The 27,927-nt window shown below is 28.3% G+C and overlaps 2 protein-coding genes across 2 annotated transcripts in view; one reads left to right on the top strand and one right to left on the bottom strand.

The window, feature by feature from the left end:
- Nucleotides 1–9,778, bottom strand: part of LOC111420266 (transmembrane protein fates-shifted) — a 62,896-nt gene extending 53,118 nt beyond the window's left edge. The window contains exons 1-2 of the transcript XR_011640105.1: nt 9,674–9,778; nt 9,517–9,618 (exon numbers count right to left, since the gene is read on the bottom strand). The gene's annotated coding sequence lies outside the window, so the exon portion shown is untranslated. The remainder of the gene's footprint in view (nt 1–9,516; nt 9,619–9,673) is intronic.
- Nucleotides 5,555–27,894, top strand: LOC111420262 (fatty-acid amide hydrolase 2-like). The gene is made up of 10 exons (XM_023053216.2): nt 5,555–5,728; nt 6,124–6,307; nt 6,370–6,589; nt 6,743–6,960; nt 10,501–10,612; nt 10,670–10,818; nt 22,594–22,839; nt 22,894–23,061; nt 23,113–23,295; nt 27,631–27,894. The coding sequence occupies exons 1-10, from the start codon at nt 5,676–5,678 to the stop codon at nt 27,718–27,720; spliced, it is 1,623 nt and encodes a 540-aa protein (XP_022908984.1). The 5' UTR covers nt 5,555–5,675; the 3' UTR covers nt 27,721–27,894.
- Nucleotides 27,895–27,927: the final 33 nt, after the last annotated feature.

Below are 27,927 nucleotides of genomic sequence, written 5' to 3'. Positions count from 1 at the left end.
CTATGAAAAGGTGTCTATACGCTTTCTGGACAGATATAAATAATGTCAGACGATTTTAAAAGATGTCCAACAGTGCCCAGAAGCTTTTTAATGATTATCATAATTTTCAAAATGTATTTAAATGCTATGTGGACAGTTACAAAGATTTTTAGAAGATTTTTAAAGATGTCCATAAGTCATTAGTAACCTTCTAATGATTTTCTAAGTTGTTTCATAATTAACAAAAATTATCTAAACGCTTTCTAGACATTTAAAAACTTCAAGAAAATTTTTGAATATATCATCAAGGGTTGATGATTTTCGGTTCTAATGATTTTCATAAGTATTAAAAAGTAGCTAAATGCTTTCTGGACAAAAATGTTTAAACCCATAAATGGCTGAGATATGGGCTTTCAAAGTTGAGAAATTTTCAAACATTTTCATATATTCAAGTTCTCTCAAAACCATTAAATTAATTTTAAAAAATATTAATTGTCATATTTGACAGAAAATTGACGTAAATTTCTTCATTTCTTAGATTTCCAGAAGATCTTTAAAGATGTCAAAATGTTCTCTTTCTAATGATCTCTATAATTATCAAAAAGCGTCTAAACGCTTTCTGGTCAGCTATAAATATTGCCCGAATGAGTTTTAGTTCTAGTGTTAGTTCTTCTTCTCGTAATAAACTAGGGGACTTTAAAGAAGTCCAAAAGTCCAATGGTCTCCATAATGGACAACCTAAGCCTTGACGTCACAGTGATGGGCGGAGCTTAAACTGACTCCAACCTCCTTTTGGACGGTTAGAAAGATTTTCAGAATATTTTTAAAGATCCACAAGCTTTCTAATGATTTTTATAGTCATCAGAAAATGTCTAAAAGCTTTCTGGATAATTATAAAGATTTTCAAAAGATATTTAAAGATGTCGAAATGTGTTCAGAATATTTCTAATGATCTTTATAATTATCAAAAGGTTAAACGACAGCTATAAATATTTCCAGATGATTTTAAAACATGTCCAAAAATGTCCAGAAGTTTTCCAATGAGTATCATGATTTTCAAAATGTATTTTAATGCTTTCTGGACAGTTATAAAGATATTTAAAGATGTCAAAATGTGTTCAGAATATTTCTAATGATCTCTATAATTATCAAAAGGGTAAACGACAGCTATAAATATTTCCAGATGATTTTAAAACATATCCAAAAATGTCCAGAAGTTTTCCAATGAGTATCATGATTTTCAAAATGTATTTTAATGCTTTCTGGACAGTTATAAAGATATTTAAAGATGTCAAAATGTGTTCAGAATATTTCTAATGATCTCTATAATTATCAAAAGGCTAAACGACAGCTATAAATATAAAAATAAAAAAAAATAAATATACAGTTATAAAGATTTTTAAAGATGTCAGAAAGTCATTAGAAGCCTTCTATTAATATTCTAAGTTAACTCGAAAATTGCAAAGTTCGAAAAAATTGTCGATTATTTCAAAAATTTATTTCTCAAGAACTAACAGTGATTTTTCAAAACGGCTTTTTGCATTAAAAAGAGGATACTTTAATTAATAATTCGTGATATTTCTACAAAGATCCTTCAAGAAATTAATTTCATAGCGAATTTTGAAAGTTATCGATGAAAATTGCAACATCGAAAATTTTATCAAAACTTCAAATGTTGTTTTCTCAAAAACTAAAAGTTATTTTTCAAAAGGTGTTGGTTCATTGGAAAGAGGACACTCTTAATAACACTTTGGAAAATTTTCATACTCATATTCCAAGAAGTGGATTTTATACGAATTTTTAAAACTTATTCGGCGAAAAATTGCAAAATTTGAAAAAATTGTCGATTGTTTCAAAAATTTATTTCTCAAGAACTAAAGGCGATTTTTTAAAATGGCTTGTTGCATTAAAAAGAGGATACTTTAATTAATAATTGGTGATATTTCCAGAAGGATCCTTCCAGAAATTAATTTTATAGCGAATTTTGAAAATTATCGGACGAAAATTGCAACATCGAAAATATGGGTGATCCTGCGTTACAAATTGGAAAAGCTAATCCTCCCAGAATAAATTCTCCATTAAACAACGCCCTCCATTTTACTTTTATGATTGGCACAGAAAGAATACATATATTGTTGGTTTATATACATCCTTTTAGCAAGATAGAGGAAACAATATTTAACATGGCTGCACGGTACGACAATTGTCTAATAATCGGTGACTTTAACCCAAACCCAGCCAAAAACAGACACATCAATCAATTTGTGACTATGTCAAATTTTGTGCGCATCGTAACACCTCCGACGTTTGTCATGGCAAATAATCCCAACTCCAAGCCTGATTTAATCTTCTGCACAAACAACATAAGACCGCTCATCACGTCTGTTAATGTCATTCCAGATCTGTGCTCTGACCATCTGGGTCTTGTGATCTCCATTAATACAACCACTCGAATACCTAAAGTAACTCCTACTCTGATCAAAAACTATAAACTTTGTAATATGGAAAGAGTGAACGCAGCAATAAAAGAATATGTGAAATCTAACCCTGTCATTACACCCGAGTCTATCGCAACCTTTAATAAACGCTTGCTTAATTTGGTGGATGAAGCGAGCCCTGCCAACATCAAGAAACATTACAATTTTCCTCTGCCACCATTTATTCTCTGTTTGATTAAGGAAAAGAGACGACTCTACCGCGATTTTAGATCCTATGAGGAGCCTGCTCTGAAAAGAATGTTCAACGAGCTTAATAAAAATATCCAAAAACTAGTGCAGCAATTCAGAAGCGAAAAATACATGGAGGCCTGTGACAAAATCAACAGAACCAAGGGTAAAAACTACTGGCAAGAAGTCCGCAAACTCTCGAGGTACCGAAAGTCCCCAGAAACCCAGGAGCTTATTGACCCTACGGACGGCTGCTCACACTCTAGCCCGGAAAAAATAGTAAACATCCACGCTGAATACCTTGAGAGGGTGTTTTCCTTCAGCAATGAGGCCCTGTTCTGCCCTCACAACAAAAACACAATAGACAATTGGTACCAACACGCCTTTCCCAATTCGTCCGAAACACCTCAAGATGCTCTCATGCAGGAAGAAGAATACTTCACACTTCTTAACAGAGGAACCAACACAGCCCCTGGATACGACAACATCTCAAGGGAAATCTTAAGGAAGCTGGATCTTGATATCCACGCCTACATAAGAAAAATTTACAACTATTGCCTTACCACCCAGCATTTCCCACAAGATTGGAAGACTTCTATAATCATATGTATCCCCAAGAAAGATTCTTCTCTATCCGACCCTGCGAACTACCGTCCTATCTCATTGCTACCCGTAATGGGGAAGCTTTTCGAGGTGCACTTGAAGAACAAGCTGCTCGATGTTGTTGCAAGTAGGATTCCGTCATACCAATTTGGATTCCAACAAGGTAGATCTACATCTCATCCCTTGGCAGTGCTTGTCTCAAACTTCCAAGTAGCACGGTTCCAAAAACAACAATCCGTCACAGTCTTCCTGGATGTTCGGAAGGCATTCGACTCCGTATGGCACAGAGGTCTACTGTACAAGCGCTAGCTATGTTGAAAATCCCATCTTATCTTCTTAACCTGCTAAAAGAATTTCTTTCAGACCGCTCCTCATTGGTTAAAGTGAAGAACTACTACTCTCACAGTTTCACCGCTCAACAAGGTCTCCCTCAAGGCTCTCCCATCTCGCCAGCACTGTACAACGTCTACTGCCATGACATCTACAACGACAACCCAGACGTCTTCGATCCGATGTCTTACGCCCTGCTTTATGCCGATGATACTACTCTCGTCGCACATGATGTAGACATTCCATCATCAATCCTTAGACTGCAGACGCTCATCCAAAACATAGAGGAATGGTACCGAAAATGGCGTATCCTGATAAATCCTTCCAAAACCCAATTCTTCATCCCCTTCCTCCCTATACGTGTTGCTCCTCCCACAATAATAATTCAATCTTCTCCTATCACAGGATCACCAACTTGTAACTACCTCGGCATTACCTTGGATAGAACCCTTAAATTCTCTACCCACGCCATCAAGGTAAAAATGAAAGTCAAAAACCGCGCCAAACACTTCCGCTCACTCTCATATAGAGGCCGAGGGATATCCACCAAATGCGCTACTCACATATATACCTCAATATGCCGACCTATTATCGAATATGCCTCATTAATCATGACTGAAGCGCCGAGAGGATCACAGTACCATCTGGAAGTAGCAGAGAGAGCAGCCCTGAGAATTATCACTCGCATTAGACACCCTCACAACCCACTTTTCAACCCTTCCAACGAACTCTTGTACGACCTTACAAAGATTCCTCCTATAAACTCCCGTCTACAATCCTTATCCCTTAAAGCAACTATGAACTTCCCCAAAAACGCCCTAAAAAATTTCATCATCACTCCCCTCTCCCTTACCCGCTGTCCCATAACACGGCTCACACTTCTTAAAAAAATAAGGCCCAACTGAGAAGACCCAAGTACAACCAAACCAAACTCAAAATCACGGGCAGGAAGACTAAGGTCTATAGCCCTTTTGGACTCTTTTTTTATATTTATTTTATTTTATATATGTATTTCTTTTCGTATTTCTTATTGTTATAATTTTGATATAAGTCCAAATAAATATTGTTTTCTTCTTCTTCTTGCAACATCGAAAATTTTATCAAAACTTCAAATATTGTTTTCTCAAAAACTAAAAGTTATTTTTCAAAACGGGTTGGTTCGTTGGAAAGAGGACACCTTTATTAACACTTTGGGAAATTTTCGTACTCATATTCCTAGAAGTGGATTTTATACGAATTTTTAAAACTTAATCGGCGAAAATTGCAAGATTCGTCGATTATTTCAAAAATTTATTTCTCAAAAACTAAAAGCGATTTTTCAAAACGGCTTGCTGCATTAAAAAGAGGATACTTTAATTAATAATTGGTGATATTTCCACAGGGATCCTTCAAGAAATTAATTTTATAGCGAATTTTTAAAATTATCGATGAAAATTGCAACATCGAAAATTGTATCAAAACTTCAAATATTGTTTTTTCAAAAACTGAAAGTTATTTTTCAAAACGGGTTGGTTCATTGGAAAGAGGACACTCTTATTAACACTTTGGGGAATTTTCGTACTCATATTCCAAAAAGTGGATTTTATACGAATTTTTAAAACTTAATCGGCGAAAAAACTGCAACGATTGAACTTGATTATTATATACAGAGATACTAATTCCTGTAAATGGTGGAGTACTAAGTAATAGGTTTTTAATATCAGACCAAAGCCGGATATTTGGTAGCTATCCTAAAAAATGGCCGGATATCCGTTCCACCACTACTATACGGGTGTTCACAAAGGTTATTTCTTTAAAACTTTTTTATTCTGTCATAAACCCTTCAATTTTAGAACTGATTCTAAAAGAAATTTTTGATTATAATGTATATTCAAGTTCTCTCAAAACCATTAAATTAATTAATAAAAATAAAAGAAAATCTCATTTATCTAAGTAGAGCGAGACAAAACCATCATCGCGATTTGATTAAACAATAATAATCTCATTGTTTCCGAACCCACGCAAAGTTATAATCCGTATTTTGTTCAGAACGCAACGCATTTTCATCGGTAAACTCTTCTTTTTAAAATTCAATGTGAAATCGGGCCCGTTCTTTAAATGGAAAGTGAAAACTTTGTCGTCAGTTTTATTTCGTTCCAATCTAGACAGATGTAAGTAAAATTCTCGTTTATATTAAGATTAAATTTAATGGATAAAATAAAATTAAAAATAAAAGCAAAAAATGAGTTATAAAAAAAACACTTAAAAACATTTTAAACGCTGCGTTTACATTAATAATTATCAAATTGTAATTTACTGTGATAAATAAATATCGGCAAAATATTATTGTATGTTTTTCTTTATAAGTGTGTTTAAAAATGTTAGATAATTTTTGGTGAACACTATTGCTTTAACGAGTAGTTAACCTTGACAAAAAAAATATTAAAAATATTGTTCATAGATAGTATTAGCTCGAAAACGTTCCGGTTTTAAAACAGTTCCAAATAAACCGTCAATCGCTCATCATCATAATGAAGTTAATCACCGAACTCGATTTATTTTATAGGAAACAACAACTATGGTTATACTCAGTGAAAATTGGGGCTATTTTCTTTATGGTTTTAGACAAAATCGTAGCCCCAATTTTTTGGGTGTTATCATGGAAAAGAAGCAAGAAAATCCCTCCGGTTGAACATAAAATTTTTGAGATTAGCGCCAAAAATTTAGCAAAAATGATTCGTAAGAAAGAGGTAAAAACAATTAAATTTACTATAGAAGAAGAAATAAAATAATTAATATAAATTATAAATAGATTAATAGTGAAGAAGTTGTCCGCCGATACATAAATAGAATTAATAAAGTTAATCCGATATTAAATGCGGTCGTTCAAGATCGATTCGTTGAAGCAATTCATGAAGCTTGTACCGTTGATGAATGGCTAAGACAAACATCTTTATCTATTGACGAAATCGAAAGAGGATATCCATTATTAGGGGTCCCCATTACCATCAAAGAATCATGCAAAGTAAAAGGTAAAAAATTACTTATTATCCAACAAAATTATTCTACGTCAATTGTATTTTAATCGAACTTGACCTCTTGAACCACAACATCGAATAACCTCTGAACTTATCGAGACAAAAACAGGAAATTAATTTTAAATTTCTATTTTTAACAATTTTAAGGAATGAGTTTTTGCGTTGGAACAAACGTAAGAAAAGGAATGATAGCCGATGAAGATGGGGAAGTTGTGAAAAGGATTAAATCTTCCGGAGCGATTCCTCTACTTGTATCGAATACCCCCGAAATTTGTTTTGGAATAGAATCCGATAATTTCGTTACGGGAAGGTGTAATAATCCGTATAATACTAATTACACTTGTGGAGGATCTTCAGGCGGTGAAGTAAGTCGTTTTTTTTTTATTAAAAATTAAAGAATTTCATTTAAAACGTCAAAACATATCGCATATACGCATTTATCTCAAAAAACAGAAAAGTTCGAACTTTCAACTTTTAATTTTGACATATTTGTCAAGTTCACAAAAAATCCTTTAAAATGAGCCCAAACTCGACATATTTAACTTTAATATTAATGAAGATACAATCACTTCCGGTTTGAAACGTCAACGTCAATTTTGACATATTTGTAATCTTCATTAAAAAACCTTTAAAATGAGTCCAAACATGATGCATTTATCTCAAAAAACAAAAAAGTTAGAATAAAAAACATTAAACCCGAAGTTAGCAACAAGAAGATACCAACTTAATTTTTAAATATTAATACCAACCTTACTTTTTATTTTTTTTTATTACATTTTTGTTTTTATGACAAATTTTAAGACATTTTATAAAAATTAAGAATATGTCAAAATGACATTGACATTCTTAACCGGAAGTTGACCATAACTTCATTAATATTGAAGATAAAAATGTCGTGTTTGTACTCATTTTAAAGGATTTTTAATGAAGATTACAAATATGTAAAAATTGAGGTTGACATTTTTAAACCTGAAGTTAGTTATCATATAATGGTGTTCTTTCATGATATATTCTTTATTAAAAAACCTTTAAAATGAGTCCAAACATGATTCATTTATCTCAAAAAATCAAAAAGTTCAAATTTTCAACTTTTAATTTTGACATATTTGTCAACTTCATAAAAAATCCTTTAAAATAAGTCCAAACTCGACATATTTAACTTTAATATTAATGGAGATACAATCACTTCCGGTTTGAAACGTCAACGTCAATTCTGACATATTTGTCATCTTCATTAAAAAACCTTTAAAATGAGTCCAAACATGATGCATTTATCACAAAAAACAAAAAAGTTAGAATAATAAACATTCAACCCGAAGTTAGCAACAATGAAGAACCAATTTAATTTTTAAATATTAATACCAACCTTAATTTGTTATTTTTTTTATTACATTTTTGTTTTTATGACATATATTAAGACATTTTATAAAAATTAAGAATATGTCAAAATGACATTGACATTTCAAACCGGAAGTTGCTTATATCTCGCGTAATATTGGAATTAAACGTATCATGTTTGGACTCATTTTAAAGGACTTTTCACGACGATTACAAATATGTCATAATTAACGTTGACATTTTTAACTTCATTAATATTGAAGATAAATATGTCGTGTTTGTACTCATTTTAAAGGATTTTTGATGAAGATTACAAATATATTAAAATTGAGGTTAACAAATTAAACCTGAAGTTAGTTATCATATAATAGACAAATGGACAACTTCATGGTATTCTTTCATTATGTATTCTTCATTAAAAAACCTATAAAATGAGTCCAAACATGACGTATTTATCTCAAAAAACCAAAAAGTTCGTTAAAACGTAAAAACATATCGTTTCTATGGAAACGTAATGTCAACGTAGATAAGTAAGGTTATGGAATATTTAATTTCTCAATTATTAAATTAAAAAGAATATAATATTCGTAATTTTCATAAAAAAACCTTTAAAATGAGTCCAAACATGATGCATTTATCTCAAAAAACAAAAAAGTTAGAATAAAAAACATTCAACCCGAAGTTAGCAACAATCAAGTTACCAATTTAATTTTTAAATATTAATACCAACCTTAATTTTCTATTTTTTTTATAACATTTTTGTTTTTATGACAAATATTAAGACATTTTATAAAAATTAAGAATATGTCAAAATGACATTGACATTCTTAACCGGAAGTTGACCATAACTTCATTAATATTGAAGATAAACCTGTCGTGTTTGTACTCATTTTAAAAGATTTTTAATAAAGATTACAAATATATCAAAATTGAGGTTGACATTCTTAATCGGAAGTTGACCATAACTTCATTAATATTGAAGATAAATATGTCGTGTTTGTACTCATTTTAAAGGATTTTTAATGAAGATTACTAATATGTCAAAATTGAGGTAGATATTTTTAAACCTGAAGTTAGTTATCATATAATAGACAAAAGGACAACTTCATGGTGTTCCTTCATGATGTATTAATCTTAAAAGAACTGTAAAACGATTCAATAAATATGTCACGACCGATTCCATTAGTAGCAAAAAGTGAATCTACATTTTTATGATCTGAATTAAAGTCACCAGTATAAATTAAAAGCCCCAGGAAAACTTTTAATTCTATTATATCTACATCTCTAAGGTGACTGATACTTTTTTTTATCTCTTTTATGATCTCATATAAAATATCTACTGAAAAGAAGAGGTCTTATACAGAAGATGTATACGGAATTTGCAATGTAATAACATAGTTTATGTAAGAAACTTTTGATTATATTGTATTAACCACAAAATTGTTGTATATAGGTTGGATGGTAGACAACCAATTATACATCAATACAAAAAAGTAGAATTTTTGCGAATTTTTTTTAAGTAAAGTTTTTTAGCAATAATATTAATCAAAAAAGGATATTACTGTAATTTTTTAAGAAAGTACCTTTTTTTCCATTCCCCAAATCATCAAGACGAAGTTAAATCATCCAATAACCCTCTCGTATAATCTTCATTTGCAAAGTTCTCCTCAAAACTTCTTGTACATCTGTAATTAAGAAAAATTTGTTGAAAAGAACTTGTTTTTTAAGTAGAAATATTACCATTGATTTGAATTACATTAATTACACTATTAATATGATTTAATACTTTTATAACGTTTTTCTGATTGACAGTTCAATTAAAATGAACATAACCTTACTTTTTATTTGGTGCAAATCCAAGGTCTATAGAACATAAGGTTACCCAATACCGATTCTCCTCCTCTGAGAGGCAAGGTGGGTCAGTGACGTAGCTGGTTCTATGAACAACACAACGCCCTTGTTTATAGATATATCTATAAACAAGGACAACACGATGCGAGGTTTAAATATTTTATATAGACTGTACCACAGTATAGGCACGTTGGCACGTATCTATCTTTTATTCTGACTGTATCGAACCAGTGACGTCAATTTGCGGGGTAATAATCGATACTACAGAGGCATAGGGAATGAGGTAACCTTATGTTCTATAAACCTTGGTGCAAATCGTTATAGGGTTTTTTTTTTAGTTTATACATCATTATAAAACGATAAGAAAAAGTGATATTGTGAAGTAATTAGAACGAAAGCACCAAATATAATTAAATTTAAACTAAATTGATAAAAACTCAGTAATACAGCCATAGTTATTTTAGCGGTTCATGTTGGCAATAATTTTGTTTTGATTTAATTTGAAATTTAAATCATTACTATTATTATCAACAAAAAGGGTATTTCAAGGGTAAATAAATAATGTTCTCCCCACAAAAAATTAATAAAACATTGAAGATTTACCTCGTAAATAACTATTATAATACGAAGATGTTGAGACGCAATTTTGACAGATTATAAAAATACATAACCTTACTTATTTAATAGAGTTATAATAATTTATTTATTTATTTCAGGGTGCTTTATTAGGTTCTGCTTGTTCAGTTATCGGAATAGGATCAGATTTAGCCGGCTCAATAAGAGTGCCATCGTTATTTAACGGTATCTTTGGACATAAACCGACAGCAAGTAATCGATTTTTCATCAAAAATAATTTCAAATACACTAAAAATCTGTTTATTTTAGATTTAGTTCCTAACCGAGATCATTATCCGATTATTCACGACGAAGATTTTTATGAATATTTAGTTTTGGGACCGATGTGCAGATATTCGGAAGATTTAAGGTTGGTTTTAAACGTGATGACGAATCATCCCATTAATTTAAACGAAAAGGTAATAAAAGGTATAATTCAAAAATCATCATGTTGCTTAAAAATCGACCAAAAAAGTGCGGAAAAGTGTAAAACTACGACTAAAATGTCTATAAATGCCATCCATAAACTAAAGATAACTTAAAATCTATACCTGATGCCCTACCCCCCTCTTAATTTATTGGTTCCTGAATGCTAAAAGACTAATTATTGCTATCAGAAGATTAAATACTGCTAGTAAAAGACTAAAAACTGCTTGGATAGAGGAAATACTATTTCAAAAAGTTACCTACTGCTTCTAAAATGTTAGATGCTGCAGATAAAACAACAACTTACTTGGAAAGGACTAGATACTGTTTTCAAAATAATATCTATTGCTTCCAGAACACTAAACACTACTGTTAAAGGTTTTGAGCTACTTGGACAGGCGGAATACTGCTTCCAAGACTACTTATTGCTTTCAAAGACTTTAATAAGTGTTTGGAAAAGAGATATGCTTTCCAAAACGCTATCTACAGCTTTCAGAATGTTATACACTGCTATAAAAGACTAATAACTACTTGGAAAGAAGAGATATGCTCTCCAAAAAAGGCTCTCCAAACAACTACAAACTGATTGGAAAGATGAGGATACTGCTTTCATAAGACTACCTACTGCTTTCAGAGCGTTATATACTACTAGTAAAGATTACGAGCTGCTTGGAGAAGAGTAAATACTGCTGGAAGAATCAATTATCTGCTTGGAAAGACAAGATACTATTTCCAAAAGATTATTAACTACTTTCAGAACGCTGAATATTCTTGGAAAGACTACTAATTGCTTGGAGAAAGCTAGATATTGTTGGCAAAGACAATTTTAATGCTTTCAGAAGACTATATACTGCTGCCAAAACACTACTACTATCCGTGCAAAAAGTCAAGGCCCCTCACTTTAGAGATCGATATCTTCGCAACCGCTCCATAAAAAAAATTGCAACAAAGTTTGTTGTAATCACTGAACATTTCTCCGTAACTTATGTTAATCTGAAAATTTTCGGATCCACGGTTTTTTTGTTACCGCGAGTTAAATGAAAAATGTACCCGATTTTTTACGGAATTGGCAACTTTATCAACTTTGCGATTTTTTTTCTCGAAAACTATCGTACGAAAAAATTTTAATTTTGAACAGGTGGTAGTCTGATGTGTTCTCAATGAGTGGCATGTTTTATTTTTTCGATATTTCATACAGTTTCGCGGAAAATCGCGGTTTCGTAAGACGCCGTTATGTCGAAAACGGTTGAGTGGATTTCTTCGCGGATTTGACCAAAATATGTCAAATAATTTTGGTTGTCGGATTCCGTTATCAGTTTTTCAAAATTAAGGCTCTCTATTTTTTTAAGAGCGATTTAATGGAATTACAAATTAAAAAGAAACAGAAATAAGCTCTGCGGGGTGACGAGAGTTCCGGCCAATCGGAACAGATGGTGCGTCCCAGACAGGACGTCGCGCCTTATTTCTTTATGGAGGTAAGATAAAGGCGCGACGTACTGTCTGGGACGCACCATCTGTTCCGATTGGACGGAACCTTCCTCTCCCCGCATAGCTGATTTCTGTTTCTCTTTAATTTGTAATTCCATTAAATCGCTCTTAAAAAATTAGGGAGCCTTATTTTTGAAAAACTGATAACGGAATCCGAAAATCCGCGTTATTTGACATATTTTGGTAAAAACCGCGTTGAAATTCGCCAGGTCGTTTTCGAAATAACCGCATCCTACTAAACCGCGATTTTCCGCGAAACTATACGGATTATCGAAAAAATAAAATATGCCCCACATTAAGAACACATCGGTTTACCACCAGTTCAAATTTGAAATTTTTTCGTCAAATAGTTTTGAAGAGAAAAAATCGCAAAGTAGACAAAGTTGCTGGCACTCTCAAAAATCGGGTACTTTTTTCACTTAACTCGTGATAAAAGTAAAACCGCGTTCCCGAAACTTTCCAAATTAACATGTGATACGCAGAAATGTTCACTGATTACAATAAACTTTACAGCAATTTTTTCCATCGAGCGGTTACGAAGATATCGATCTCTAAAGTGAGGGGCCTTGACTTTTTGCACGGATAGTAAGTGCTTGGAGAATACAATGCTACTGGCTGAAAACCATTTACTGAAACTATTCTTCTGTTGAGTGATATCTTTCTGTGTCCCTTCCATTACAGATTTTAAAATCAACACTCGATTCTTTAGTACCCAGATGCGACATAGACATATCTATGACGGATATGTCTATTAAAAAATTAGACAATTATGTTACAGAAGACAGTTCAGAAGATTTTATTTTATTGGAAACAATTTCGCCTATTATTAAATTGCAAAAAGATTTGGAAAAAATGATTGAGCAAAATGCAAAAAGGGAAATTAAAGAAATATCGCTTGAATTTAAAAAACAAGCAGGAATTTTAAATAGTAAAATTATTAAAAATTGGCTGGTAAATCATAGGGAAAGGGGCACAAACTAACGAAAGAGTTTGGAACTCAGATCAGGTCAGAAGGATTATTTTATTTGGAAGAGGGGATTGTAAATTTTGAAGAATGGAAAATTATTGAGAAATTAAAATGGGCTAAAGAATCATACAAAAATATAGAAATTAGAAAAGGGAACCCATTAAATGTGAAAAATGGAGCAGTAATGATAGTGGCTGTAGATGCAACTAATAGATCAATGGAAAAAGGAATACAAAAAAAATTTAAAATGAGATTTCCGGAGTTGGATGAAATAAAAAAGGATTATGGATAAAAAAAAGTACAAAAATTATTAATGACATGGAAAAAGATCGTTTTGAAAGTATTAAAACATTGAAACAAAAGATGACAAATTTATTGTTATGCATAAAATTAAAAATATGGATACAGAAAAATTAGCCAAAATGATGGAGTGTGTTTTTCATGCATCTGATACAAAGGTTGTGGTGTATACTGAAGAATTAGAAGCAGAAGTACTGAAGAAATTTGGGAGCTGGTGAACATTATCTAAAAATAGCATTAACAATTAAACTGGACAAAAAATGTGCTGAGATCTTACTTGAAAATAAAAAATTAAGAATTGGTTTTACAATTTGTGAATTAGAAAAACGAATAGATATGCAGGAATGCTATAAATGCTGGGGATATTGTCATTTAATTAAAAATTGTACTGCACCAGATAAAAGAGAGTTATGTTATAAATGTGGCAAAAAGGGACATGAGCCAGATAAATGCAGAAATCAACAATTCTGTCTAATTTGTAAACAAGAAGGACATAAAGCTGGGACTGGGAGATGTAATGAAATTAAGACAATATTAAATAAACTAGGGAAGGTGAACAGATAGCAGATGCGGATGAAAGGAGAGCTATGGAAAATGATTTGAATCCAACACAAGTAATAGCACAATGAATGTTTTACAAGTAAATGTTAATAGAAGGGTTGAAGCAATGAACTTAATGGATAAATGTATTCAAGAAGAAGTTGAAGGGACTAGATGGTTCATGGACAAAGATTGTGATGTGGCAACAAAATTAATTAATAGTGAAATAAAAGTCTATAAATGGGAAATAGGGCCTAAGTTTGTAGCGATAAAGACTAACATAGGTTTATGGATTGCATGTTATTTGACACCTAACGAAACATTAGTAGAATATGAGGAAAAATTACAGAAAATTGCTGTCATAGTACATGGAAGTCATTTCTATTCCCAATTAACATTTAGAGAACGAAATTTTACAATTAATCTTGTAATTTTGACGTATAAATGTCAAATTTAATTTTTTACTTGTCATTTGACGTTTTAAATGTCAACTTGACGTTTAAATTATTTAATTACCTAAAATTAATTTTGACGTTTTAGTTTTCTACATTAATATTAATGTGTAAAATTGGTTAAGTAATCACTTCTATTCTCAATTAATATTTAGAAAACGAAATTTTACAATTAATCTTGTAATTTTGACGTATTAATGTCAAATTTAATTTCTTACTTGTCATTTGACGTTTTAAATGTCAACTTGACGTTTAAATTATTTAATTACCTAAAATTAATTTTTACGTTTTATTTTTCTACATTAATATTAATGTGTAAAATTGGTTAAGTAATCATTTTTACTCTCAATTAACATTTAGAAAACGAAATTTTACAATTAATCTTGTAATTTTGACGTATAAATGTCAAATGTAATTTTTTACTTGTCATTTGACGTTTTAAATGTCAACTTGACGTTTATAATTATTTAATTACCTAAAATTAATTTTGACGTTTCATTGTTCTACATTAATATTAATGTGTAAAATTGGTTAAGTAATCATTTCTATTCTCAATTAATATTTAGAAAACGAAATTTTACAATTAATCTTGTAATTTTGACGTATTAATGTCAAATTTAATTTTTTACTTGTCATTTGATGTTTTAAATGTCAACACTGACGTTTAAATTATTTAATTACCTAAAATTAATTTTGACGTTTTATTTTTCTAAATTAATATTAATGTGTAAAATTGGTTAAGTAATCATTTCTATTCCCAATTAACATTTAGAAAATGAAATTTTACAATTAATCTTGTAATTTTGACGTATAAATGTCAAATTTAATTTTTTACTTGTCATTTGACGTTTTAAATGTCAACTTGACGTTTAAATTATTTAATTACCTAAAATTAATTTTGACGTTTTATTTTTCTACATTAATATTAATTTGTAAAATTGGTTAAGTAATCATTTCTATTCTCAATTAACATTTAGAAAACGAAATTTTACAATTAATCTTGTAATTTTGACGTATTAATGTCAAATTTAATTTTTTACTTGTCATTTGACGTTTTAAATGTCAACTTGACGTTTAAATTATTTAATTACCTAAAATTAATTTTGACGTTTTATTTTTCCACATTAATATTAATGTGTAAAATTGGTTAAGTAATCATTTCTATTCTCAATTAATATTTAGAAAACGAATTTTTACAATTAATCTTGTAATTTTGACGTATAAATGTCAAATTTAATTTTTTACTTGTCATTTGATGTTTTAAATGTCAACTTGACGTTTATAATTATTTAATTACCTAAAATTAATTTTGACGTTTTATTTTTTTACATTAATATTAATGTGTAAAATTGGTTAAGTAATCATTTCTATTCTCAATTAATATTTAGAAAACGAAATTTTACAATTAATCTTGTAATTTTGACGTATTAATGTCAAATTTAATTTTTACTTGTCATTTGACGTTTTAAATGTCAACTTGACGTTTAAATTATTTAATTACCTAAAATTAATTTTGACATTTTATTTTTCTAAATTAATATTAATGTGTAAAATTGGTTAAGTAATCATTTCTATTCTCAATTAACATTTTGAAAACGAAATTTTACAATTAATCTTGCAATTTTGACGTATAAATGTCAAATTTAATTTTTTACTTGTCATTTGATGTTTTAAATGTCAACTTGACGTTTATAATTATTTAATTACCTAAAATTAATTTTGACGTTTTATTTTTCTACATTAATATTAATGTGTAAAATTGGTTAAGTAATCATTTCTATTCTCAATTAACATTTAGAAAACGAAATTTTACAATTAATCTTGCAATTTTGACGTATAAATGTCAAATTTAATTTGTTACTTGTAATTTGATGTTTTAAATGTCAACTTGACGTTTAAATTATTTAATTACCTAAAATTAATTTTGACGTTTTATTTTTCTACATTAATATTAATTTGTAAAATTGGTTAAGTAATCACTTCTACTCTCAATTAATATTTAGAAAACGAAATTTTGCAATTAATCTTGTAATTTTGACGTATAAATGTCAAATTTAATTTTTTACTTGTCATTTGACGTTTTAAATGTCAACTTGACGTTTAAATTATTTAATTACCTAAAATTAATTTTGACGTTTTATTTTTCCACATTAATATTAATGTGTAAAATTGGTTAAGTAATCATTTTTACTCTCAATTAACATTTAGAAAACGAAATTTTACAATTAATCTTGCAATTTTGACGTATAAATGTCAAATCTAATTTTTTACTTGTCATTTGACGTTTTAAATGTCAATTTGACGTTTAAATTATTTAATTACCTAAAATTAATTTTGACGTTTTATTTTTCTACATTAATATTAATTTGTAAAATTGGTTAAGTAATCATTTTTACTCTCAATTAATATTTAGAAAACCAAATTTTACAATTAATCTTGTAATTTTGACGTATAAATGTCAAATTTAATTTTTTACTTGTCATTTGACGTTTTAAATGTCAACTTGACGTTTAAATTATTTAATTACCTAAAATTAATTTTGACGTTTTATTTTTCTACATTAATATTAATTTGTAAAATTGGTTAAGTAATCATTTTTACTCTCAATTAATATTTAGAAAACCAAATTTTACAATTAATCTTGTAATTTTGACGTATAAATGTCAAATTTAATTTTTTACTTGTCATTTGATGTTTTAAATGTCAACTTGACGTTTATAATTATTTAATTACCTAAAATTAATTTTGACGTTTTATTTTTTTACATTAATATTAATGTGTAAAATTGGTTAAGTAATCATTTCTATTCTCAATTAATATTTAGAAAACGAAATTTTACAATTAATCTTGTAATTTTGACGTATTAATGTCAAATTTAATTTTTACTTGTCATTTGACGTTTTAAATGTCAACTTGACGTTTAAATTATTTAATTACCTAAAATTAATTTTGACATTTTATTTTTCTAAATTAATATTAATGTGTAAAATTGGTTAAGTAATCATTTCTATTCTCAATTAACATTTTGAAAACGAAATTTTACAATTAATCTTGCAATTTTGACGTATAAATGTCAAATTTAATTTTTTACTTGTCATTTGATGTTTTAAATGTCAACTTGACGTTTATAATTATTTAATTACCTAAAATTAATTTTGACGTTTTATTTTTCTACATTAATATTAATGTGTAAAATTGGTTAAGTAATCATTTCTATTCTCAATTAACATTTAGAAAACGAAATTTTACAATTAATCTTGCAATTTTGACGTATAAATGTCAAATTTAATTTGTTACTTGTAATTTGATGTTTTAAATGTCAACTTGACGTTTAAATTATTTAATTACCTAAAATTAATTTTGACGTTTTATTTTTCTACATTAATATTAATTTGTAAAATTGGTTAAGTAATCACTTCTACTCTCAATTAACATTTAGAAAACGAAATTTTACAATTAATCTTGTAATTTTGACGTATTAATGTCAAATTTAATTTTTTACTTGTCATTTGATGTTTTAAATGTCAACTTGACGTTTAAATTATTTAATAACCTAAAATTAATTTTGACGTTTTATTTTTCCACATTAATATTAATGTGTAAAATTGGTTAAGTAATCATTTCTATTCTCAATTAACATTTAGAAAACGAAATTTTACAATTAATCTTGCAATTTTGACGTATAAATGTCAAATTTAATTTGTTACTTGTAATTTGATGTTTTAAATGTCAACTTGACGTTTAAATTATTTAATTACCTAAAATTAATTTTGACGTTTTATTTTTCTACATTAATATTAATGTGTAAAATTGGTTAAGTAATCATTTCTATTCTCAATTAACATTTAGAAAACGAAATTTTACAATTAATCTTGTAATTTTGACGTATTAATGTCAAATTTAATTTTTTACTTGTCATTTGACGTTTTAAATGTCAACTTGACGTTTAAATTATTTAATTACCTAAAATTAATTTTGACGTTTTATTTTTCTACATTAATATTAATTTGTAAAATTGGTTAAGTAATCATCTCTATTCTCAATTAATATTTAGAAAACGAAATTTTACAATTAATCTTGTAATTTTGACGTATAAATGTCAAATTTAATTTTTTACTTGTCATTTGATGTTTTAAATGTCAACTTGACGTTTAAATTATTTAATTACCTAAAATTAATTTTGACGTTTTATTTTTCTAAATTAATATTAATGTGTAAAATTGGTTAAGTAATCATTTCTATTCTCAATTAACATTTAGAAAACGAAATTTTACAATTAATCTTGTAATTTTGACGTATTAATGTCAAATTTAATTTTTTAATTGTCATTTGACGTTTTAAATGTCAACTTGACGTTTAAATTATTTAATTACCTAAAATTAATTTTGACGTTTTATTTTTCTAAATTAATATTAATGTGTAAAATTGGTTAAGTAATCGTTTCTACTCTCAATTAACATTTTGAAAACGAAATTTTACAATTAATCTTGTAATTTTGACGTATTAATGTCAAATTTAATTTTTTACTTGTCATTTGATGTTTTAAATGTCAACTTGACGTTTAAATTATTTAATAACCTAAAATTAATTTTGACGTTTTATTTTTCCACATTAATATTAATGTGTAAAATTGGTTAAGTAATCATTTCTATTCTCAATTAACATTTAGAAAACGAAATTTTACAATTAATCTTGCAATTTTGACGTATAAATGTCAAATTTAATTTGTTACTTGTAATTTGATGTTTGAAATGTCAACTTGACGTTTAAATTATTTAATTACCTAAAATTAATTTTGACGTTTTATTTTTCTACATTAATATTAATGTGTAAAATTGGTTAACTAATCATTTCTATTCTCAATTAACATTTAGAAAACGAAATTTTACAATTAATCTTGTAATTTTGACGTATTAATGTCAAATTTAATTTTTACTTGTCATTTGACGTTTTAAATGTCAACTTGACGTTTAAATGATTTAATTACCTAAAATTAATTTTGACGTTTTATTTTTCTAAATTAATATTAATTTGTAAAATTGGTTAAGTAATCATTTCTACTCTTAATTAACATTTAGAAAACGAAATTTTACAATTAATCTTGTAATTTTGACGTATTAATGTCAAATTTAATTTTTTACTTGTCATTTGATGTTTTAAATGTCAACTTGACGTTTAAATTATTTAATTACCTAAAATTAATTTTGACGTTTTATTTTTCTAAATTAATATTAATTTGTAAAATTGGTTAAGTAATCATTTTTACTCTCAATTAACATTTAGAAAACGAAATTTTACAATTAATCTTGTAATTTTGACGTATAAATGTCAAATGTAATTTTTTACTTGTCATTTGACGTTTTAAATGTCAACTTGACGTTTAAATTATTTAATTACCTAAAATTAATTTTGACGTTTTATTTCTCTACATTAATATTAATGTGTAAAATTGGTTAAGTAATCATTTCTATTCTCAATTAATATTTACAAAACGAAATTTTACAATTAATCTTGTAATTTTGACGTATTAATGTCAAATTTAATTTCTTACTTGTCATTTGACGTTTTAAATGTCAACTTGACGTTTAAATTATTTAATTACCTAAAATTAATTTTGACGTTTTATTTTTCTACATTAATATTAATGTGTAAAATTGGTTAAGTAATCATTTCTATTCTCAATTAATATTTAGAAAACGAAATTTTACAATTAATCTTGTAATTTTGACGTATTAATGTCAAATTTAATTTTTTACTTGTCATTTGATGTTTTAAATGTCAACTTGACGTTTAAATTATTTAATTACCTAAAATTAATTTTGACGTTTTATTTTTCCACATTAATATTAATGCGTAAAATTGGTTAACTAATCATTTCTATTCTCAATTAACATTTAGAAAACGAAATTTTACAATTAATCTTGTAATTTTGACGTATTAATGTCAAATTTAATTTTTACTTGTCATTTGACGTTTTAAATGTCAACTTGACGTTTAAATTATTTAATTACCTAAAATTAATTTTGACATTTTATTTTTCTAAATTAATATTAATGTGTAAAATTGGTTAAGTAATCATTTCTATTCTCAATTAACATTTAGAAAACGAAATTTTACAATTAATCTTGTAATTTTGACGTATAAATGTCAAATTTAATTTTTTACTTGTCATTTGATGTTTTAAATGTCAACTTGACGTTCAAATTATTTAATTACCTAAAATTAATTTTGACGTTTTATTTTTCTCCATTAATATTAATGTGTAAAATTGGTTAAGTAATCATTTCTATTCTCAATTAATATTTAGAAAACGAAATTTTACAATTAATCTTGTAATTTTGACGTATTAATGTCAAATTTAATTTTTTACTTCTCATTTGACGTTTTAAATGTCAATTTGACGTTTAAATTATTTAATTACCTAAAATTAATTTTGACGTTTTAGTTTTCTACATTAATATTAATGTGTAAAATTGGTAAACTAATCATTTCTATTCTCAATTAATATTTAGAAAACGAAATTTTACAATTAATCTTGTAATTTTGACGTATAAATGTCAAATTTAATTTTTTACTTGTCATTTGATGTTTTAAATGTCAACTTGACGTTTAAATTATTTAATTACCTAAAATTAATTTTGACGTTTTATTTTTCTACATTAATATTAATTTGTAAAATTGGTTAAGTAATTATTTCTATTCTCAATTAACATTTAGAAAACGAAATTTTACAATTAATCTTGCAATTTTGACGTATAAATGTCAAATTTAATTTTTTACTTGTCATTTGATGTTTTAAATGTCAACTTGATGTTTAAATTATTTAATTACCTAAAATTAATTTTGACGTTTTATTTTTCTACATTAATATTAATTTGTAAAATTGGTTAAGTAATCATTTCTACTCTCAATTAACATTTAGAAAACGAAATTTTACAATTAATCTTGTAATTTTGACGTATAAATGTCAAATTTAATTTTTTACTTGTCATTTGATGTTTTAAATGTCAACTTGACGTTTAAATTATTTAATTACCTAAAATTAATTTTGACGTTTTAGTTTTCTACATTAATATTAATGTGTAAAATTGGTAAACTAATCATTTCTATTCTCAATTAATATTTAGAAAACGAAATTTTACAATTAATCTTGTAATTTTGACGTATAAATGTCAAATTTAATTTTTTACTTGTCATTTGATGTTTTAAATGTCAACTTGACGTTTAAATGATTTAATTACCTAAAATTAATTTTGACGTTTTATTTTTCTAAATTAATATTAATGTGTAAAATTGGTTAAGTAATCATTTCTATTCCCAATTAACATTTAGAAAACGAAATTTTGCAATTAATCTTGTAATTTTGACGTATAAATGTCAAATTTAATTTTTTACTTGTCATTTGATGTTTTAAATGTCAACTTGACGTTCAAATTATTTAATTACCTAAAATTAATTTTGACGTTTTATTTTTCTACATTAATATTAATTTGTAAAATTGGTTAAGTAATCACTTCTACTCTCAATTAACATTTAGAAAACGAAATTTTACAATTAATCTTGTAATTTTGACGCATAAATGTCAAATTTAATTTTTTACTTGTCATTTGATGTTTTAAATGTCAACTTGACGTTCAAATTATTTAATTACCTAAAATTAATTTTGACTTTTTATTTTTCTACATTAATATTAATTTGTAAAATTGGTTAAGTAATCATTTCTACTCTCAATTAACATTTAGAAAACGAAATTTTACAATTAATCTTGTAATTTTGACGTATAAATGTCAAATTTAATTTTTTACTTTTTGTCTTGAGAGACGAGCGGCTAAACCCGAATGATTCTAGTTCTAGATCTAGTGTTAGTTCTAGTAATAAACTTTAATACGATTTTTCATTATATTCTACACTTTTCCGCACTTTCTTTCCGTGTATTTTTAATCCACATGATGATTCTTAAATTTTTCCTAATAAAATTAATGTTGTAAAAATTCGATGGCAATTTTATATATTTTATTTAGGTTGATATGAAAAAAGTTACGGTTTATCATACAGAAGACACCGGAAATTTATTTTTTGTAAATAACGTTAATCAAGATGTTCGAGATGCCATAAAAAAATGCGCGGATCATTTGAAACATCATTGTAAAGCGAAACTTAACAATTCCAAGATAATCGATTTAGAGAAATGTTTCGATATGGGTTTATCGTTGTTTTTCGGGGTGAAAAATAAACCCGATTTGCTTTTAGACCAAGTGAATCCACCGGTAGGTTTTCATTTTAATTCGTTGAGGTTAATTTAATTCGTTTTGTTTTTTTAGAAAAGGTATAACATCGTTTCTGAGTTTATTAAGCTACAATTTAAGAGATCAACTTTAAATTATAACAGTTTGGCTTACGACTTTTTAACAAATACGCATTCTTTCTTGACGGTTAAAGACAACGATTATTACCGTGATATGTTGGATCATCTAAAAACGAATTTAATGGTACTAAATTAATTAAATTGAGAATGATTTAATCATTTTTTTAAATTTTAGAACACTTTGGGGCAATATGGAGTAATTTTATTCCCGACAATGCCTGGGCCAACTTTCCAACATGGTTATTCACCATTAAAGTGTGCCGGAGTTGTTTATTCAATGATTTTTAATATTCTTGGGTTTCCAGCAACTCACGTTCCTTTAGGTTTAAATAAACAAGGTTTACCAATTGGAGTACAAGTAATTAATTCTTTTATTCCTCATACAGTGTGTTAATTAATTATCGTACCCGACGTCATCATTGCAATTATGCAACCAATATCGCAAATCGCGTATTGCAATACCAATACTGTGATATTGGTTGCAGTGGTGGAATGAATATCCGGTAACTATCTGGCATCGAGATATATATAATTTACTGGAGTGCGTGCTTAGGATATTCCCCCACCCTATAACGGCAAGAAATACAAATAGTACTAACTAATGGATATAATTCAGTATGCATTTATTCAATATTTACTAAGTAATTCATATAATGTTATTCAATAATGATGAAAAATACCAAATATAATAAATGTTACGTACGGAACTGAAGCTTTCTGCCGTTATGGGGTGGGGGAGTCCGGCTCGTTTTCTAGTTCAAAACACGCACTCCAGTAAATATAGTATATCTCGATACTATCCGGCTATTTTTTAAAATCCGGCCGGATACCGGATAGTTACCAAATATCCGGCTTTGGCCCAATATTAAAAACCTATTACTTAGTATTCCACTATTCACAGGAATTAGTATCTAACATATAAATTCTCGTACTAACAGAATTGTCGCTGTTATCACTTTGGATTATTAATTAAAGTATCCTCTTTTTAATTCAACAAGCCGTTTTGAAAAATCGCTTTTAGATTTTGAGAAATAAATTTTTAAAATAATCGACAATTAGTGCCGACGCTAGCAAATGAAGCGCCAGGGTGGAATGCTGGAAGCCATTTTGGGCGGAATGCGAAAACATACATAACGTTGGCAGAAGACTAGATACTGCTTCTAAAAAACTAAATACTGCTTTCTGAAGACTAGATACTGCCCTGGAAAATTAAATACTGCTTTCTGAAGACTAGATACTGCCGACAGGTCTAAATACAGAGTCTGGAACACTAAATACTGCTTTCTGAAGACTAGCTACTGCTGGCAGGTCTAAGTACTGCAAAAGAAAGATAAGATATTGTTGGAGAAAACATACATAACGTTGGCAGAAGACGAGATACTGCTTCTAGAAGACTAAATACTGCTTCTAGAAGACTAAATACTGCTTTCTGAAGACTAGATACTTCCGACAGGTCTAAATACAGCGTCTGGAACACTAAATACTGCCTTCTAAAGACTAAAATTGCTTTGTGGAGACTAAATACTGCTTTTTGAAGACTAGATACTGCTAACAGGCCTAAATACAGCAAAAGAAACATAAAATATTTTGGAGAAAACATACATAACGTTGGCAGAAGACTAGATACTGCTTCTAGAAGACTAAATACTGCTTTTTGAAGACTATATACTGCCGACAGGTCTAAATACAGCGTCTGGAACACTAAATACTGCTTTCTAAAGACTAAAATTGCTTTGTGGACACTAAATACTGCTTTCTGAAGACTAGCTACTGCTGACAGGTCTAAGTACTGCAAAAGAAAGATAAGATATTGTTGGAGAAAACATACATAACGTTGGCAGAAGACTAGTGTAGGAATATGGTGGTTAAAGAAAAAAGAAATCATAATATAAAAATTCAAAAAAAAGTTACTTTCAATTTTTAAATATGATTTCTTTTTTCTTTAACCACCATATTCCTCTTTTTATTAATCTTTATAGGAGGGGAAGTGGCTGTAGCATGCTGTGCACACGACATGTACAAAACAAAGGAGAATGTTACTATATAAAATTATTAATATTATTATCATTCAAAATAATAAATCGATTCTATCAGTCCTGTGAATGTAGTTCGTATTATTACTTATTAAAATATTAATTTATATTGTGGACATATATATATATATATATCCACAACTAGATACTGCTTCTAAAAGACTAAATACTGCTTTCTGAAGACTAGATACTGCCGACAGGTCTAAATAAAGCATCTGGAACATTAAATACTGCTTTCTAAAGACTAAAATTGCTTTGTGGAGACTAAATACTGCTTTCTGAAGACTATATACTGCTAACGGGTCTAAATACTGCAAAAGAAAGATAAAATATTTTGGAGAAAACATACATAACGTTGGCAGAAGACTAGATACTGCTTCTAGAAGACTAAATACTGCTTTCTAAAGACTAAAATTGCTTTGTGGAGACTAAATACTGCTTTCTGAAGACTATATACTGCTAACGGGTCTAAATACTGCAAAAGAAAGATAACATATTTTGGAGAAAACATACATAACGTTGGCAGAAGACTAGATACTGCTTCTAGAAGACTAAATACTGCTTTCTAAAGACTAAAATTGCTCTGTGGAGACTAAATACTGCTTTCTGAAGACTATATACTGCTAACGGGTCTAAATACTGCAAAAGAAAGATAACATATTTTGGAGAAAACATACATAACGTTGGCAGAAGACTAGATACTGCTTCTAGAAGCCTAAATACTGCTTTTTGAAGACTAGATACTGCCGACAGGTCTAAATACAGCGTCTGGAACACTAAATACTGCTTTCTAAAGACTAAAATTGCTTTGTGGGCACTAAATACTGCTTTCTGAAGACTAGCTACTGCTGACAGGTCTAAGTACTGCAAAAGAAAGATAAGATATTGTTGGAGAAAACATACATAACGTTGGCAGAAGACTAGATACTGCTTCTAAAAGATTAAATACTGCTTTCTGAAGACTAGATACTGCCGACAGGTCTAAATAAAGCATCTGGAACATTAAATACTGCTTTCTAAAGACTAAAATTGCTTTGTGGAGACTAAATACTGCTTTCTGAAGACTATATACTGCTAACGGGTCTAAATACTGCAAAAGAAAGATAAAATATTTTGGAGAAAACATACATAACGTTGGCAGAAGACTAAATACTGCATTCTAAAGACTAAAATTGCTTTGTGGAGACTAAATACTGCTTTCTGAAGACTAGCTACTGCTGACAGGTCTAAATACACTCCCCGGTAGCGCCGTCTCTGTCGACAATGATTTCGAATTTTGCAATTTACGCCGATTTAGTTAATAAGAGTGTTCTCTTTCCAATAAACCAACACGTTTTGAAAAACAACTTTTAATTTTTGAGAAAACAATATTTGAAGTTTTGATAAAATTTTCGATATTTTAATTTTCATCGATAATTTTTAAAATTCGCTATAAAATTCATTTCTTGAAGGATACTTGTGGACATATCACCAATTATTAATTAAAGTATTCTCTTTTTAATGCAAAAAGGCGTTTTGAAATAATTATTTACGATACAAATGCGGAAAGGCTAGCTTTTCACATGAGCACGCTAGTTTGCATCTGCATTTGCGTGCGAATGCTGGAACAATCCTTTACACATGAGTATTGTACAATATTTTGTACAATTGTTGTAACGAATAAAACGTCCCTGTGTGACGATATGAGTTGCATGTGGGGTTTTTGACAGGAAAAAATCAACCGAAATTCCAAACGTCAATATTGACTTTATTGATTGCAAATTGATTTTTATAGATTTTTTTAAATATTTTAAAACTGTGTTATCTGCACACGAATGGATAAAACGTTCTTATTAACCTTTTCTTATAAACATGCACATTTGGTCATTAAATATTCCTGTTAGTTGCGGTAACAAAAAAGCATTTGTGCGGGAAAACGCGTTTCCCGCACGTCCTCTCTGTGCGGGAAATAGGTATCTAGATGCTATGAGTACAAAAAATCACTTTTAGTTCTTGAGAAATACATTTTTGAAATAATCTACAATTTTTTCGAATTTTGCAATTTTCGCCGATTAAGTTTTAAAAATTAGTATAAAATCCATTTTTTGGAATATAAGTATGAAAATTTCCCAAAGTATTAATAAGAGTGTCCTCTTTCCAATGAACCAACCCGTTTTGAAAAATAACTTTTAGTTTTTGAGAAAACAATATTTGAAGTTTTGATAAAATTTTCGATGTTACAATTTTCATCAATAATTTTCAAAATTCGCTATAAAATTAATTTCTTGAAGGATCCTTGTGGAAATATCACCAATTATTAATTAAAGTATGCTCTTTTTAATGCAAAAACCCGTTTTGAAAAATCACTTAGTTTTTGAGAAATGATAGACAATTTTTTCGAATTTTGCAATTTTCGCCGATTAAGTTTTAAAAATTCGCATAAAATCGACCTCTTAGAATATGAGTATGAAAATTTCCCAAAGTGTTAATAAAAGTGTCCTCTTTCCAATGAACCAACCCGTTTTGAAAAATCTCTTTTAGTTTTTGAGAAAACAATATTTAAAGTTTTGATAAAATTAAATGTTGCAATTTTCATCGATAATTTTCAAAATTTTGTAATTAAATCATAATTAATTAACACAGTGTACATCTTAGTTATTATTATTTAATTATTCTTTTAGGTTATTGCATCCCCACATCGAGATGCAGTGTGTTTATCGGTTGCTGAAGAATTAGAAGTGCGATTTGGAGGCTGGGTCGCACCATTTTGACCTTTAATCAAATTTGCTTTAGCAAGTAGTCGATGTGTATATTAAATATAAATTTGTTGTGTATTTCATTTTTGAAAAGTTGCATTTAAGTTTCAAGGTGATAATTTATTTAGATATCTCTTTATGTTTGTAAATATAGAAATAAAATAAAATTTAAGCTATAATGAATTAAAATTCAAAATTATTTATTTAAGTGCAAAAACGTGT

The sequence above is a fragment of the Onthophagus taurus genome, chromosome 3, assembly GCF_036711975.1.
Source record: "Onthophagus taurus isolate NC chromosome 3, IU_Otau_3.0, whole genome shotgun sequence".
NCBI lineage: Eukaryota > Metazoa > Arthropoda > Insecta > Coleoptera > Scarabaeidae > Onthophagus > Onthophagus taurus.
This window is presented reverse-complemented; position numbering and strand designations above follow the sequence as displayed.